Below are 17,482 nucleotides of genomic sequence, written 5' to 3' on the forward strand. Positions count from 1 at the left end.
GGGATGGACACTTTAAACTGAACATCCCTTTTGGTCTTACCAGAGGTCTTCAGTAATTGTTCTTTTCTTTTTCCTCCTGGACTGCAGGTTCCTGAAGAGGGTTTCTGAGGAAATGGGCAAGATGTTGAAGGAGGTTACATGCAGCTGCTTTTGGGGGGAGGGTATTAGAGTTGTCAGGCTCAGAGAGAGTGAGAGAAGCAAGTTGCATGAGTGCATGCAGACATGATTATTTTTTACTAACTTCATTAGCATTTCCATACATTGTTTCCAAAATCATTGTAAAACCAACTCTTAAGTTTGTCATTTACAGTTATTCACATAAAGGAAAAAAAGCCAACAGTGGCTAACCTTTTTTTCCATTTATTTTACTGATGTTCAAATCAGAAAGAATGCAGAGCTGTCATTAAGTGTGTGTTAAATTTGACTGTCCCAGTAGGACTGTCCATTCCAGCTCTGTTTTAATTGGCTTTTGGATCCACTGTCTGTTAGAATCCTTGCCATTTGTCAGTGTCTGCCTGCATCACCTCTGTGCTTGCTTAACATCCTGTTGCATGTCTTAGAATGATCGGGTTTAGATTTTTTTAGGCATGTCTTTATAATCCCTTGTTCTTGTCAAAGCCTTTGTTTTGTTTTACATTTGTAGTGCAGATCACTTTGTCAAACATCTCCAGCACTAATGTTTCCATCCTAGTGTTCGTGTACGCTGCTATAACTTCCCCACTGCAAAACATTCCAGTTTTGGCATTATGAAGAAGTAGTTTTTGAACCTGAAGTATTTATGATCAGAAAAAGAAAACATCTCTGCTCTAGCCTACAGCCCAGTTGAAAGAACTGTTTGAAACAGGATACATCTTCAGCACCTCAGTCTGGAAAGAATCTATAGTCAGCCCTGAAATCCTGGCATAATAAACACAGAAGATACTCACCACCTCAAGACAAAGGGCTGTTGTCAGAAGTCAGCTGCTTCCATTCAAATGCTGCCTTAAACTAGAGTGCCTAAATCTGTTGATTGCCAATACTACCACTACAGTATCCCACAAAGGGCTTTATGTATCAGCTCAGTGCGACCTCCTTTAACTCGGCAGTGCTGCTGCAACTGCCGATGCAACCTCGGTAGGTGGCTTTTAGAGCTCTACCATGTTTGATGGTGCATCTTCAAATTTATGCATCACACTATAGATATGTCCGAGTCCATTTTACTTTCCTCAGTGTTTTTATGAGAAGTTTTATGGACCTCCCCCACATCATCTTAATTTGGAGTTACCATGTTCTCATTTAATTATTACAATGATAGTCTGTTTCCAGGTGATGATTTTATTTGAACCACATAAAATTTAGTGAAACTTTGTAATGATCTATGTGCACTTTTACTTGTAAAATGGGAGTTTCTGTATGTTTATTCTTGTAAATATATTTGTCATCAGTGCCCTTATGCTCATGTTGCTCATGCTGTTCTGCCTCACATTTGTGATTCTGTTAATGACTTGTATCTTAACTAATTTCTTAGTGGCATTTAATAGGAAGGTGGGTGGGGGCGGGGGGGATATTTGTAACATGCAAGGTTCATCAGTTTGGTTCTTTACTGTTTTGAGGGAAGAAAGAACGTGTAATGGTCTGTGTATTGTTGGATTTCAAGCAATATTTTAGAAGCTATGTGACTGCTTTAATAATTTTTCCCAGTGTTATTTGAATCGTACTACCAGTTATACTAAAGCTGAATGACAGTTGTGTGAAAGTTGATGCCTTTGTAAGATCAAGTACGCCCGTTACACAGCTGACTTATAGTGTATTACCTTTAAGGCTAGTAAACTATGAAGTTTTAGATTTTAAATCTTGTTACAGGGTTATTTATATAATGTGACATTATTCAATACTGACAGACTACATAAAGTAGTTTTAAAATCCCGTGCTGTTTTTATTTTAAAGGTTAGCAATGAAGAGGAAATGTGATCTGGCCGTGTTTGTCTTCTGTACAAAGCCTGAAGTGCTTGTGTTTTTTTGGCTAACAGCCACAGAGGGCAAAGTTTAAAGCTTTCTTGTGAGGACTAACTGTTCTTTTCAAGCTACTGTTTGTTTTTCTTAAAGCAGGATTTGCTTCCGTAGGAGGCAGGTTCTTTCACGTGGAATAGTGCAACCTGTATATGGGTTATTACAATAGGAAAGACATTTGTACTTGCACAGTTGAAATCATTCTTAAATTTGAACATGTGAATTGTCCAAAAGAAATTTTTAATTTTTCAGTAATTTTTACTTTTTTGTGCACATGTTGATTTCTTAATGTAAATGCTTTGTTTAAGATAGTGTTCTCTGTTGAGAATATTTTCATGGAATAAAATAATCTTTTCATGGTCAGTTAAGGTGTATAGTATTATCTCTTATTGCTGTGTGAACTAAAGAGATGTAATGATTTTGTCCTTGGATGTGCTAAGTTCCAGGTAATACAAAGTAGATGACCAGATTCCATAAACGGAAACATCTGTGTTGGGCAACGGTTTTTGCAAAGCCATTTTGAAAATTGTATTCTAGTTTTAGTTTCTCTCAAGCTTTCTTAAAGGAAAAAATAGGTTGTTTCTTTAGAGTGAATTTAAGTGAAGGTAGTAGTTTGTATTTTTTAGTCTTTGTTCTGCAGTAGCTGTGTTACACAGACTTTGCTTTTACACTATCTTATCCTCTGCATCCATAAGAACTGTCCCTGTACTACATAGCTTGATCTGTATCCAGTGCTTCTGCTTGAGCTCCTGATCAGTCAGAGAGAGCACCTGTGCCTTCATGGCATCTCAAAAATGGAAAGAAAATGCTTGTCACAATTAGTGTCATATCTGTGATTTTAGGAAGTCTTAATTTCAGAAGATTCACCTTTTTAAAAGGGCAAATATGCAACTATGACTAGTAACTTCTAGAAACCTTAAAAGGGAATAAAACTCAGGGTTGACCCTGAACAATGAGGGGTTGCAATTGTTGAAATGAAAATTTAGAGATCCACGCCAGACTTGGAAGTAGGGACACACACAAAACAAAACAGCAGGAAAACAGTGTCAACTAAAAAACTCAACCGTGAGAAGGACTTTTACTATCTGAACCAAGATCAGGGAAGTCAAATCCTAACTTGGTAAGGAAAGATAACATCCTCATAACAATATGAAGGAAATAATAAAAGGAAAAGGATATTCAGACTTGTTGAAAAGGATAGATTTTCTTTGTGAAGAAGGTATTAGTGCAGGTGAAAAAATGCTAAAAAAAATTTAAAAAAACACCACCACCAAACCTATTTCAGTGAGCTCACATACCTGGGATCAAGTATATTCCTGAGTATAGTCACTATCTGTAATCTAAGAAACTAGAGAAAATATGAGATGCCAAAAGGGGAATGGGAAAATATATCTTTTAAAAAAATTTTTATTTTATTGAAGTATAGTTGATTTACAATGTGTTAATTTCTGCTGTACAGCAAAGTGATTCAGTTTTATATTCTTTTCAAAATTCTTTTCCATTATGGTTTATCACAGGATATTAAATATTTCCTGTGCTATACAGTAGGACCTTGTTTATCCGTTCTATATATACTAGTTTGCATCTGCTAACCCCAAAATCCTACCCATCCCTCCTTCAACCCCCACCTCCCTTGACGACCACAAGTCTGTCCTGTGTGTCTGAGTCTGTTTCTGTTTTGTAGATAAGTTCGTTTGTGTCGTATTTTAGATTCCACATATAAGTGATATCATATGACATTTGTCTTTCTCTTTCTGACTTCACTAACTGTGATAATCTCTAGGTCCATCCCTGTTGCTGCAAATGGCATTATTTCATTTTTTTATGGCTGAGTACTACTCCATTTGTATATATCTATCCTGTCTTTATCCATTCCTCTGTTGATGGACATTTAGGTTGCTTCCATGTCTTGGCTATTGTGAATAGTGCTGCTGTGAACATAGGGGTGCATATATCTTTTTGAATTATAGTTTTGTCCTGATGTATGCCCAGGAGTGAGATTGCTGGGTCATATAGCAACTCTATTTTTAGTTTTCTGAGGAATTGCCGTACTGTTCTCCATAGTGGCTGCACCAATTTACATTCCCACCGACAATGTAGGAGGGTTCCCTTTTCTCCACACCCTCTCCAGCATTTGTTATTTGTAGATTAAAAAAAAAAATTATGGCCATTCTGACTGGTGTGACTCGTAGTTTTGATTTGCATTAATAATTAGTGATGTTGAGCATCTTTTTATGTGCCTGTTGGCCATCTGTATGTCTTTGGAGAAATGTCTATTTAGGTCTTCTGCCCATTGGAAAATATAAAATTTGAAGAGTAAATTCTGGGAAGTTTGACAGCTCTTGAAAGTACTAGATAATATTGTCAGCATTTAAGAGGAAAATGTTATGGGCAATTGATGTAGGTCCTAAGAATGAGTCATGTCTAGTTAGCCTTTCTTTAGATACAAATGGGAAATTCTACAGACATAATTGTCCTAATTTCAGCACAATTTCAGTAATTCACAAGATTTCTTACTCATCTTTGTAAGATTGTGATAGCATTGTTGTAGAGGATGGGAGCTTACAATGAGCTGATTTGGTAAACTTAGAATGTCAACCCTGAGGAGAAGTTCTTATAGAAAACATATGTATGTTATGAGCCATCATAAAATAAACATAAATCTGTCAACTCAAGAAATAGAAAATTATCTCCATCTCCTTCAAAGATAAGCATTATCCTCCGTTTTATGTTATTGTTTTTTCTTCATTTTACCACATGGGTATTTTCTAAACCTGATGAGCTTTCCATGTTTTTGAGCTCTGTAAAGATGGTATCATACTCTGTTATGAGCAGGGCTCATATTCAGCCAGTGCACACTGATATAGCCACAGTTAATGCTGTAGAAATATTTCCTTACTGATTGGTAAAAAAATAATTCTGAAAAATAGTTAAACTCTAGTATATGTTTCACTATGTGTGGTTTATCTCAGAAACCACACATATAACTCCCTGATGCATTTCTGGTTTGAGCACTGGGGACAAAGTTGAAGGGCCTACTATAGATATACTGTTATTTCAGGTGTTGGGGAATCAGCTTGATTTCATAAGCCCTTGAGTGGGAGAGGGACCTGGACAACTAAGCTGAGGAAGACCTCTGTTCATCCTCCAAAGAAATGCCTCATCCTGCTCAAGGGGAGGAGACACATCGAATCTCTGGTAGCAGCTGGGGAGACTGAAGGGGAGTGTGGGTAGACACTGGTGTTTGGGGACATAGCCCCTGTGGTGCAATAACGGCCCTTTAGGTGTGTGGTTCTTTTTTTAACATTTTGTTTTATTCGGCAACTTATTCTGTGGTGGAGGGTAGCCCGCCTTGTTCACTGAAGAGGTATGAGAAGAGGGAAACTGCCAGCCTTTGTTTAATACCCAGGAGGGTATGCTAAGTGACAGCACAGCTCCTGCTCCCTTGGCTGGTCTCAGACAGGAGTATCACATTGTCTACTCTCTTAACCTCTAAAAGTTCACCTTTCCTCTCTTGCCTGGGCAGATCAAACTGCCTGGTCTCAGGGCCTGCAGGAGCCCTTAGACTTGCTCAGTTTGTTTTTATTCTCCCTTGTTTCTCCTCTGCCTTTGTCCTGCATCATGACTGGCACCAACTAGTCATTGTTTATTTCCTAATTGGCCAATGTGGGGGACACAGTCTTGGGTGTGGAATGAGACAGACATAAAACACAAGCTTCTGGTTCTAGCAACCAAGATCATCAATCGCCACCAGCTTGCTCCCTCTTGCTGACTTCCTCTCTACCCTCTTTCCTCCTGCCACTGTCTCTTGGCATATAGCCTGCATCCAGCTGGTACTGTTCTGTCCAGTGAAGTGGGATAGGGGTCAGCTGCCTGTCCTCTCTCTGCAGGTACCAGACAGCACATTAGAAAATTGGTTACTAGCAACTGAAAAGGGGAAGTCATTGGAAGAGTTGGCAGCCCTGTGTTAAATCATGGAAGCATTGTTTAGCTGGTGGCAGCCATGTCAAACAAAAAATTATACCAACTCAACTATTTAATCAAATTTGGCAATTAGTGATTCATGAATGAATTGTGCTATTTTCATCACTTGGTAAACAGTGTTATGTAGTTTAAAGAATGAAGGGGGTTATTTTACTTGGTTTGCACATTGGTTTTTACATTAATTTATTAGTCATATATGATTTCTTCATTATTAACATCCCACTTGTTAAATATTTTGAATATTGCATGGTATCTTCTGAGAGTTGCTTTTTTTCACTCAACAGTTTTCTAAGATTTATCCATGTTATGCATAGTTCATTTTACTGTGTATAGTATTCCATTATATATATATACAGTATCCATTCTCCTTTTGATGGACATTTGGGCTATTTCCTGAATTTTGCTAGTGAACAAAGCTCTTATGCACATCCATGTGCATGTTTACTGTTATAAGAGTTTCTCCAAGATCTGTACCTAGGAGAGGAATTGCTAAGTTATGGGTTATATTTATCTTCAATTTTAAAAGGTAATGCCACATTTTCCCTTTAAAGTGATTGTAACATTTTTACACACCTACAAGTTGTGTATAAGGGTTATTTATTCTCCATATCCTGACCAACAATTTAGGAGTAAGACTTTTCAAATTTTTTTTTTTTTTTACAGTTCAGTGGGTGTAAAATAGCATTTCATTATAGTCTTAATTTGCTTTTTCCATGATTATTGATAAAGTTGAACATCTTGTCATATTTACCATTTGTGTTTCCTCTTCTGTGAAAAGCCTGTTTACATCTTTTGATCATTTTTTTGTTTGGTTGGTTGTCTTTCCATATTTGTTCATGGGAGTTCTTTATGTATTAAGGATGCTAATAGTATTAGTTATCTCTTGCTGAGTAACAATCTGGTGACTCTGTCTCAGAGTTTCTTAGGAGGTTGCAATCATCTCAGAGCTTTGACTCAGACTGGAGAGTCCACTTCCAAGATCTCTCTAGTCCAGATTCCTTGCCATGTGGACCTCTTCATAAGGAGGTTCACAGTGTGGCATCTTGCTTCCTTCAGTGAGTGATCCAAGAGAGAAAAACTCAAGATGGAATCTGCAGTCTTTTATAACCTAATCTCAGATGTGAATACCATTACTGCTATACACTCAGTGATGCAAACCAACCATGGTATATGTAGGAGGGATGTGAACACAAGGATGTGAACCTCAGGTGGCAGGGAACATCTGGGGCCATCTTGGAGGCTGCCTACCATACTAATACTTTGTTTTATGTGTTGCTAATATCATCTTTCAGTTCTTTCAGTTTATCTGTGCTATCTTTTGATGAAAAGTTCATTTTAATGGAGATTGGTCAGTCTTTCATATGTAGTGCCATTCTCTCTAGTTTAAGAAATTCTTCCTTGATTCAAAGTAAAAAAGGTATGTTCCTGTATTTTTTTCTAAAAGTGTTATGGTTTTGCCTTTCACATGTGGGATCTTAATTCATCTAGATTTTATTTTGGTGTATGATATAAAGTAAGGAACCATCCCCACCCCTGCTTCATTTGCTTGACCAATTGTTCAAGAATTATTTATTTAAAGAATCATCCTTTCAAAAAAAAAAAAATCATCCTTTCCCCCACTGATTGGCAGTATTACTCCTGTCGTATATCAAATTTCTAACGACAGTTTCTTGATTACTGTAACTTAATCATGAGTTTTTATATTTGGTGGAACAGATTCTTCCCTCCCCTCTGTCCTATTTTCCTGGGGTGGTCTTGACTTCCTAGGCATTAAAGTTTTAGGAAAAGCTTATCAAGTTAGCTTGAAAAGTCCTGTTGAATTTTGAGTGGGATTGCATTGAGCTTACAGATTGTTTTAAGAGCTAACATCTCTAATATGAATGTTCTACTTTATGAGCATTGTTCCTTCATTTACTACTTTTTTTTTTTTAACATGGCTACCTTTTTTTCCTTTTAAAAAGTTTTTTAAGATATACTTGACATACAATAAACTGCATGTATTTAACATGTACAATTTTATTTTTTATTAGTCATCTATTTTATACACATTAATGTATATATGTCAATCTTTCATTTACTTCTCTTCAGTGGTTTTCAGATTTTTTAGAATAAAGTTAAAAAAATTTCTTCGCCAAGTTCTTATACTTTATTTTGTTACAAATATTCCTAGGAATCACATATTTTAAAATGTTTTAATGTTATTATAAAATATTCTGAAAATATATAAAACATAAATGTACAGCTTAAGTTATTAGAAAGTCAGTAACTTTTGAGTCAGGCAATAAAAGCATTACCAGCACCTCAGAGGCCCACCACATCCCTCTCACAAATTACACTCTGTTCTCGTTCTGATAATTATCCTGACCTTTTTAAAAAATGAATTTTCAATTCATATGTATTTTTATGCTTAATGTCTCTCATAAATAGTATAAGGTGGTTTTGTTATAAATTTAGTTGGTCATCTCTGACTTTTAACTGGAGGGTTCAGTCTGTTTACATTTATAATGACTATTGATATGTTTGGACTTATTTCTGCCGTCTGTGTGCTTGCTATTCTTCTCACTTTTCGATGTTTCTTTACATATATTTTTTGTTTGTATTCTCCATTTTTTTCCTCTAAAAGTTTGAAACTTTGACCGTAATTTCTGTTCTTGTAGTATTTACCCTTGATATTTTGCATACTCACTTCAGAACTCTAGAAACTGATGGCCCCACTCCTGGTTTGTGCTACTGTTTTAATTGACTTTTTAACCCACATAGTAGATACTTTAGTGTTTGTCTTGATACACCTGTAAGCTTAGCAGTTTCTCTGCTCACGAATCCTTCTTAAGTCTCAGACCTTTCTTCTGGATGAATTCCTTCCTCCCCACCTCTCTTACCTTCTTGAGCTCTGATAAGATGCCATTGGGTCATTCTATTTTTTTTTTTTTTTTTTTAATAGTTGTGGCGCACGGGTTTAGTTGCTCCGCGGCATGTGGGATCTTCCTGGAGCAGGGATCGAACCCGTGTCCCCTGCATTGGCAGGCAGATTCTTACCCACTGTGCCACCTAGGAAGCCCCGGGGTCATTCTATTTCAAATCATTTAAGTCTTTTATTTGAAAATTTTTTTAAATACATAAGATGAGAATTTTAAAAAATTCTTTTTAATTTCTATGGCTGCATCAGGTCTTAGTTGTGGCACATGGGATCTTCAGTGAGGCATGCGGGATCTTTCATTGCAATGCGTGGGCTCTTCATTGCGGTGTACGGGCTCCAGAGTGCGTGGGCTCTGTAGTTTGCAGCACGTGGGCTCTCTAGTTGAGGCGCACAAGCTCAGTAGTTGTGGCACACAGGCTTAGTTGCACTGCAGCATGTGGGATCTTAGTTCCCGTGTCCCCTGTATTGGAAGGCGGATTCTTTACCACTGGACCACCAGGCAAGTCCCTCATTTAAGTCTTTTAATCACTCTCCTCTGTTTTTCCTCCTCCTGTCTCTGCTGTATTCTGGGCATGGTCTTCAGATATGTCTTCGAGTTCATTAAAGCTTCAGTTGGATCTAATCTTCTGATTATTGTTAGCATCCATTGAGGTTTTTTTAAGTTTATTTATTGGCTGTGTTGGGCCTTCATTACTGCACATGGGCTTTCTCTAGTTATGGCGAGCAGGGGATACTCTTCGTTGTGGTGTGAGGACTTCTCATTGTGGTGGCTTCTCATGTTGCGGAGCACAGGCTCTAGGCACAGGCTTCAGTAGTTGTGGTGTACAGGTTTAGTTGCTCCGCTGCATGTGGGATCTTCCCGGACCAGGGATCAAACCCGTGTCCCCTGCATTGGCAGGTGGATTCTTAACCACTGTGCTATCAGGGAAGTCCCCATTGAGTTTTTAGTTTCATCATTATACATTTCTAAAGGGTATACTTAGTTTCTCTTAAACTCTGATAATTTTTTAATACTCATTTCCTGTTTTAGTTCATGTTTTCTTTATACACATCCATACATGAGTGCTTTGCATTCAAAATATGGTAATTCCAGGATCTGAAGGTGTTGGGGTTCTAAATCTTTTTTTTCTAGCATTTTTTTTTCATGGCACTGCTTCTGCCTGTGTTTTATATATATGTATACACATACGTGTATATATATGTGTGTGTGTATATATATATATATTTGTTTGTTTTGTTACCACTAAATCAATTTCTTGGTTTTGAGTTTTGTAAATTTTGTAAATTTTACTCCAGACCTATTTGAGAACAGGCTTGTAGTTGCAAATCCTCACCAAAGACCATTATCATTACAGTTGTTTTTTTTCTTGTAGCTGTTCCCTGATAACCTCTCTTTGCTGGCAGATGGATTTCTTTTCCAGCTATTAACAGGGACCCTTTAAGGATCTCTACTTAAAGGAGGCATTTCATGTTCAGCTCCACTAAGCCACTGTCTCCCATTTGCTGAGTTGAGGTCAGTATTTGCCACTAGGGCCACCCAGGTTTTTTTTTTTTTTTTTTTTAAGAACTTTTATTGAGATACAGTTAACAGAGAATAAACAGCATACATTTAGAGTGTACAATTTGGTATCCCAATCTCCCAGTTCATCCCCCCCCAACCCTCCCCGCTTTCCCCACTTGGTGTCCATGTGTTTGTTCCCTACATCTGTGTCTCTATTTCTGTCTTGCATTTCCTCTTTCATAGTTGTTAGCATTTGCCTTGTGTATTGAGTTGCTCCTATATTGGGTGCATATATATTTATAATTGTTATCTCCTCTTCTTGGATTGGTCCCTTGATCTTTATGTAATGTCCTTTCTTGTCTCTTATAACATTTTTTATTTTAAAGTCACTTTTATCTGATGTGACTATTGCTACTCCAGCTTTTTTTTGATTTGCATTTGCATGGAATATCTTTTTCCATCCCCTCACTTTCCGTCTGTATGTGTCCCTAGGTCTGAAGTGGATCTCTTGTAGACAAGCATATATATGGGTCTTGTTTTTGTATCCATTCAGCCAGTCTGTGTCTTTTGGTTGGGGCATTTAGCCCATTTACATTCAAGGTAATTATCGATATGTATGTTCCTATTACCATTTTCTTAATTGTTTTGTTTTTGTTTCTGTAGGTCCTTTTCTTGTCTTATGTTTCCGGCTTAGAGAAATTCCTTTAGCATTTGTTGTAGGGCTGGTTTGGTGGTGCTGAATTCTCTTAGCTGTTGCTTGTCTGTAAAGCTTTTGATTTCTCCATCAAATCTGAATGAGATCCTTGCTGGGTAGAGTATTCCTGGTTGTGGGTTCTTCCCTTTCATCACTTAAAATATATCATGCCACCCCCTTCTGGCTTGCAGAGTTTCTGCTGAGAAATCAGCTGTTAACCTGATGGGAATTCCCTTGTATGTTATTTGTCATTTTTCCCTTGTTGCTTTTAATAACATTTCTCTGTCTTTAATTTTTGTCAGTTTGACTACTATATGTCTTGGCGTGTTTCTCCTTGGGTTTATCCTGCCTGGGATTCTCTGCACTTCCTGGACTTGCGTAGCTTTTCCTTTCCCATGTTAGGGAAGTTTTCAACTATAATCCCTTCTATCTCCTCTTCATTTATTTGTTTTTCTGGGGTTTTATCTTGTCCCTTCACCTAGTACAAAGTCCTCTGCTTTTTCATTTTCTCTATCTTTTTGTGGCTGTAGTTTTCAGTTCCACCAGACGAAATACTGCTGATACTGCTTGATACTGCTGTCTGCTGGTGTTGGATGGTTGCCTGCAGAGCTGGGGGGCAGCTGTGGCTCACCGAGGAGACAGGGGCACTGGCGGCAGGGGTTCTGGGAAGTCGCCACCCAGGTTTTTAAGTGCCTCTTACAGAGTTGATTTAAATTTGCTGTTCCTTTTGATGGATAAGGTGGAGAGGGGAGGCCTGTTGCTTGGGAATTTCCCATTCATTCTATCAAGCTTAACAGTGCATTAAAAGGTATGTTTATGAAAATTTAGTTATAGTGAGAGGGCTTTCTAAGAGCATCTGAACCACCATATGGGCAGAAGTAAAAGTGTGCTTTGGTTTTTTCAGGAAATAAAAAATGATGACTTTTAAAAACTGGGAGAAGGGCTTCATGATTCTAGGCCCTATGAATGGAAATACAAAGTCCAGGATATGAAACTAATATTTCCAATTTATTAAAGAGGTCACAGTGAGAGGCTTTTACTTAGTTCTGGTAGGCATGTTTAAGATGACCAATAATAGGGTGATGGTTATAGTGTAACCTCTGGAACCAGTCATATTTTTTCAGAGACCATCATGGAGAAATTTTCACAACTTATTTGTGAAAAGTGGATGTAAAACTATTCTGTATGGTCCCCAAATTATTTAGAAGACAGGAAGAAAAAGCAAATTGTTAAGTGACAGTTGGCAGAGTGGTAAAAGTTTATTATTTTAGTCTTCTATTCCAAATTTTCTACAATAGAAAAATATTGAGGCGGATACTGATAAACTAAAAAGTATCCCCCTTGGGAAGTCAGAAACCTAGAAAACAAACCTAGAAAACTCATACTTATCATAAGCTATTTTTATTTTATCAAAAGATAAGCTTTCTCAAAAAAAAAAGATAATTATTTTGAAATATGTGAAATAATGTCACGAACTATATAAAAACATCTGGTATTGACTTTGTACCAGGCACTATGCTGCACATGGGACTTGAGGAGGTTAACTTGACCGAAGTCCACCTGCTAGCAAGCACCACAGTTTCTGTTGGAACCTAGCTCTTCTGGAGCCAGGTCTACCTGTATCACTATTCACCTCTGCTCCGTAAGCCAGAAACCTTGAAATTTCCATACCACTCCCATTGATTTTGGTTTACTATCAGGATGTACTGGGAAGAGAAGAGGGTGCCCCAGGAAGGTAGGAGGTAGAATTATTGTACTACAATGAATTGTTTAATATTAAAGAGACTGGATACAGTTGTTTCACAAAAAAGATATATTTTCATATGGCTTTACATTTTTCATATTTAAAGAATATCATACAACTGATACCTTCTGAAATGTTTCATGCTTTTAAACTCTTCTATTTACATTGATCTGACATGGAATTTAAACTAAAATGGTCAAATACCTTGGTAATAGAAAGCAACCAGCCAACATAGCTGGGTCTTCACTTAAATTTGTTGATCAACATTAGCAATAGTTACCTTAATAAATTATCATTCATTTTAAAATCAGTAGTAATTTTAAACAATTCATAAATAAGTGTGCTCTGTGCAATTTACATGTTTAATATCCTATGGATACTAAAAGCTTGTATATTGTCAGATTTGTACATTATTACCTTATCAAATGATAAGCTTTCTCAAAGAAGAAACTGGAGAAGCTTGACATTATATCCTAAGGTTCTCTGGAGAGAGCGTTATCAAAGCTCTGCCTGCTTTATAGGAGGAGGTTCTAATTTACGTGAGAGGGCAGTTAAAATCTGGTTGAATTTCTCATATCTCTCTGTCTGATTGACTTGTGCACCTTTGCTGCCCCACAGCAATCTCATTTGGAATTCAGTCTTGAAGATTTCACTCATTTCTTCATCTGGCTGAAAACCTAATAAAAACAAAACCAAAAAAAAACTTACTTTAGTTCGGCTTGAAAGAGTGTTGAAAATAGACTGAAAACTTGCTTGTTTAAAGTAGGATCAAAATGAACATCTTCTCTTAGAACTTTAAAAAAAAAAATGCCCCCAAGGAAAAATATAGGATCTACTCTATATAAGTGAGGGCAGAGCCCCCCTCAAAGACCTGATCACCTTCAGAAAAAGAATAACAAACTCACAAGACATGACAGAATAAAACTGGTGTGCACAAGCCAAGCCACCATGGGCTGCAGTGCTGTTGAGGAGTGTTCAAAATATATATTTTTTTTTTACAGCTTTATGGTTGTACAATTTACTTGTCATGATTCATCCATTTTAGCTGCACAGTTTATACAGTTGCACAACCATCACTACCACTTCAGAACAATTCCATCACCACAGAAAATCCCCTAGTACCTCTTTTCAGTCAATCCCTGTACCTACCCCACACCACAGCCAATCACTAATCTGCTTTCCGTCGCTGTTGTTTTGTCGTTTCTAGAAATCTGATGTAAGTGGAATTATATAACGTGGACTTTTTTTGTGTGGCTTCTTTCACTCGGGCTTCTTTCGCTTAGCATTATGTTTTTGAGATTATTCCCTATTGTTGCATGTTATCAATAATTCATTCCTTTTTATTGGTGAGTAGTATTCAGTTATATGGACATACCACGTTTTGTCTGTTTACTGAGAAGACATTTAGATCGTTTCCAGTTTTTGGCTATTATGAATAATGTGAACATTTGTGATTAAGTCTTTGCGTGGATTTGTGTTTTCATTTCTCTGGAAGTGGAATTACTGGATCACATGGTAAATAACATGTTTACTTTTAAAGAAGCTGTCAAACTCTTCCAAAATGGCTGTACCGTTTTAGAGTCTCATCAGTAACATATGAAGAGTCCAGTTGTCACCTCTTAGTATTATAATTCTAGATAGTGTGTGGTGGTATCTCATTGTGGTTTAAATTTACATTTTTGTAATAAGTAATGCTTTGAACAGTTTTCCATGTAGTTTCTTGTCATTCCTGTCTGGTGTAGTATCTATTCTTTTGTTGATTCAAATTTTGTCTTCTCATTGAGTGGTAAGAGTTCTTTGTATTCTAGTTATAAGTCTTTTATCTAGTTATAAATCTTTTTTTATATATTTGCCAGATATTTTCTTCTAGTCTGCGGTGTGCCTTTTCACTTCCTTAATGGTGTCTTTCAAAGAGCAAAATGTAAAATTTTGATTTATCAATGTTTTCTTTTATGGTTCATGTTTTTTTGTGTCTTAAGTTTTGCCAAACCCAAGGACACTAGGAATTTCTCCTATGTTTTCTCCTGTGTTTTCTTATAGAAGCTTTACACTTTAGCTCTTACACTTTAAGTGTATGCTATGAGGTAAAGATTGAGATTCTTTTTTTTTTTTTTTGCATATTTTATATTCAGTAGTTCCAGCACTGTTTGTTGAAAGATTACTTTATCCATGAATTAGCTTGACACCTTTTAAAAAAACAATTGACAGTCACATGTGTGGGCCTGTTCCTCAACTCTTTTTTTTCTCTTCCGTGTAAGAGAAGATCTGCTCTACTTACGGCCAAGGATGCTCAGTCAACTCTATTAGAGCAGGGGAAACCTCTAGCCAGAGTCATACAGGCATATGCTTTTCATCCTTGATTACTGCTGGAGTCGTCAGCTCTGTCATTAAATATATCCCCACCATCTAGATCATAGTATCTTGGTGGTGGACAGGATAATAAAGCCTTCTATTCCATTCTTCCATGTGATGCCAAAATATCTTTGGCAGATAACCAACCAGAGGCCAGATGACAACTTCCACTCCTTGTTAATATGCTTTGAGTCCCTATCCTGGGCTGGGTGCTGGGATATGTTTGTGAGCAAATCTGCCCTTACTGGGCTCACAGTCACTTCCAGCAATGAGAACTTGCTATGAAAACCTGTAGCAGGATCAACTGAGAAATGCATCAGATACCTTTAGGCTGATTTGCTGTAGAAAGCTTAAAGCATACTTTTCTGAAAATCTACCCTAATATATTGGCTTAGGCAACATCTAATGAAACATGCTTATTGGTTTTGTATAAGCAGGCATTTCTAATATTTGGTAAATTGAATTATGTGCTTTTATTATTTGAGTCCTACACTGCCAACCCTGGAGACCTTTATCTGGAAAAGCAAAGAAACAGGTATGAGTGCTTACACTACAGCAGGCACAGTGCAAATTGTTTAGTCCCAAATTCTGTTTCTGAATTAACAACTTTGTTTTAGGTCGAAATAACAGGGCTTTCCTGCCCCATATAGTTCTTAACCCAAACTGTGGGCCGTTGAAGGGTGTTAAAAATTATATAGTGAGGAAGAGAATGTCCCTGATACCTGCACTGGTAAAGCCCTTATTCTTGCATTTGCTTCCTAAATGGTCTTTTTGCCTACAAGCTGCAGCCCTCCAGCCTTCCTCCACAAAGACGCCAGATTGAAAATGTAAATCTGACCATGTGGTAACATCTTCCCATGTTTAAAACCCTTCACTGGCTCTTCCTCAGCCACAATCCTACATGGAAAGCCTTCCCACCTGTATCCACCTCCTTCTTTAACCTAGCTGGCCACTCCTTAAGACACACTTTACACTAATCCAAACCCAAGTACTTGTGGTTTGTACTTTTCTCCAAGCTCTCTCAGTGCCTTTGCTTATGTTGCCAAGAGCAGGGGAGCTCCCAGTGTGTCTGGGAAGAAACAGGAATACAGATAACTCAAATAGAACTCCAACTCCTCATGTCGGCCTCTCACCTTTGCTAATAGTGATTATCAGAGGTGCTAATGGTAAACAAGCTGACAAATTCTTTCTTGATCCTTTCTGTTTATTCTCTACCACTGGCACAACAGAATACATAAAAGGAAGGGAAAAGCAGGATCCTTAGGACAGGTAGGAATTAAAGAGTAAGTAGCGATCAATCATACGGGAAATGGAATTCCCATGCCTTAATCTTTCCTACTTGGTCTTTTTCTAACTGAGAGCATCCATGCTCTTTCATTCCTTGATTCCAGTTACTGTGCAGAGTAGAGAGCAGCATACCAAAACCAGCTCTTACCTGCCAGGATCCTCTCAGCGTTCGTCCGGTAGCTGTCTGCAGCTTCAGCCATGAGTCGGGCTGTTGCCAAATGGTTCAGCATAATCTCACAGCTTTCATCGTTTTTTTCCCACATGTCAGTTCCTTCAAAAGTGACAGCCTCGCGCTCCATTAAGGTCACAAGAGGCATCAGCAGTGGGACTGATATATTGTTTGGGGGAACACATGTAGACTCTGAAAAACAAGGGGTAAAGTTTTCCACGTTATATTTTTTTTCCAAGTTAAGCACAGAGAGTTCCAGTTGAAGACGGTAACATAGGAGGGTCCTGGGCTCACCCCCTTCTGTGGCCACACTGAATCTGTGGCTAAATATGGAATAACTTCCTCTGGAAAAAAGCCTAAAAACTGAATAACTGAATGCATTGCACTCTAGAGCCTGAGAGTCACAACTATTAAAGCCCACGCGCCCTGAGCCCACACACTGCAACTGCTGAAACCCACGTACCTAGAGCCCATGCTCTGCAACAAGAGAGGCCACCGCAACGAGAAGCCTGCGCACTGCAACAAAGAGTAGTCCCTGCTCTCCACAAGTAGAGAAAGCCCATGTGCAGCAATGAAGACCCAACACAGCCAAAAAAGAAAAAAATAATTTTTTTAATTGAAAAAAAAAATAGCAAGGTCCTGTTCTATAGCATAGGGAACTATATTCAATATCTTATAATAACCAATAATAAAAAAGAATATGAAAAACAATATATATGTATAACTGAATTATTTTGCTGTATATCAGAATCTAAAATAACATTGTAAATCAACTATAACTTCAATTTTAAAAAAAAGATGCATACTATGTGTATACACACATACATACATAAATAATGGAATAT

At 37.5% G+C, this 17,482-nt stretch overlaps 2 protein-coding genes across 15 annotated transcripts in view; one reads left to right on the top strand and one right to left on the bottom strand.

Moving 5' to 3' along the window:
• The window catches only part of FNBP1L (formin binding protein 1 like), a 139,701-nt gene that overhangs the window by 101,115 nt on the left and 21,104 nt on the right, over positions 1-17,482 (top strand). Inside the window, exon 16 of one of the 11 annotated variants that reach the window (XM_057717811.1) lies at positions 44-2,352. The exons of 7 other annotated variants lie outside the window; for them this stretch is intronic. In XM_057717811.1, the coding sequence (XP_057573794.1) occupies positions 44-108 (65 nt within the window). In that variant the 3' untranslated portion in view covers positions 109-2,352. Of the gene's footprint in view, positions 1-43; positions 2,353-17,028; positions 17,307-17,482 lie in introns of those variants that run through there. 3 more of the 11 variants (XM_057717815.1, XM_057717822.1, XM_057717832.1) reach the window with 3 other exon arrangements.
• Positions 12,883-17,482, bottom strand: part of BCAR3 (BCAR3 adaptor protein, NSP family member) — a 110,094-nt gene continuing 105,494 nt past the window's right edge. For 3 of the 4 annotated variants that reach the window (XM_057717763.1, XM_057717753.1, XM_057717773.1), the window contains 2 exons: positions 16,617-16,829; positions 12,883-13,506 (listed from right to left, as the gene is read on the bottom strand). In XM_057717763.1, coding sequence (XP_057573746.1) covers positions 13,328-13,506; positions 16,617-16,829 — 392 coding nt within the window. In that variant the 3' untranslated portion in view covers positions 12,883-13,327. The remainder of the gene's footprint in view (positions 13,507-16,616; positions 16,830-17,482) is intronic. The other variant, XM_057717781.1, reaches the window with a different exon arrangement.

Source organism: Hippopotamus amphibius, chromosome 1 (genome assembly GCF_030028045.1).
Source record: "Hippopotamus amphibius kiboko isolate mHipAmp2 chromosome 1, mHipAmp2.hap2, whole genome shotgun sequence".
NCBI classification, from domain to species: Eukaryota; Metazoa; Chordata; class Mammalia; order Artiodactyla; family Hippopotamidae; genus Hippopotamus; species Hippopotamus amphibius.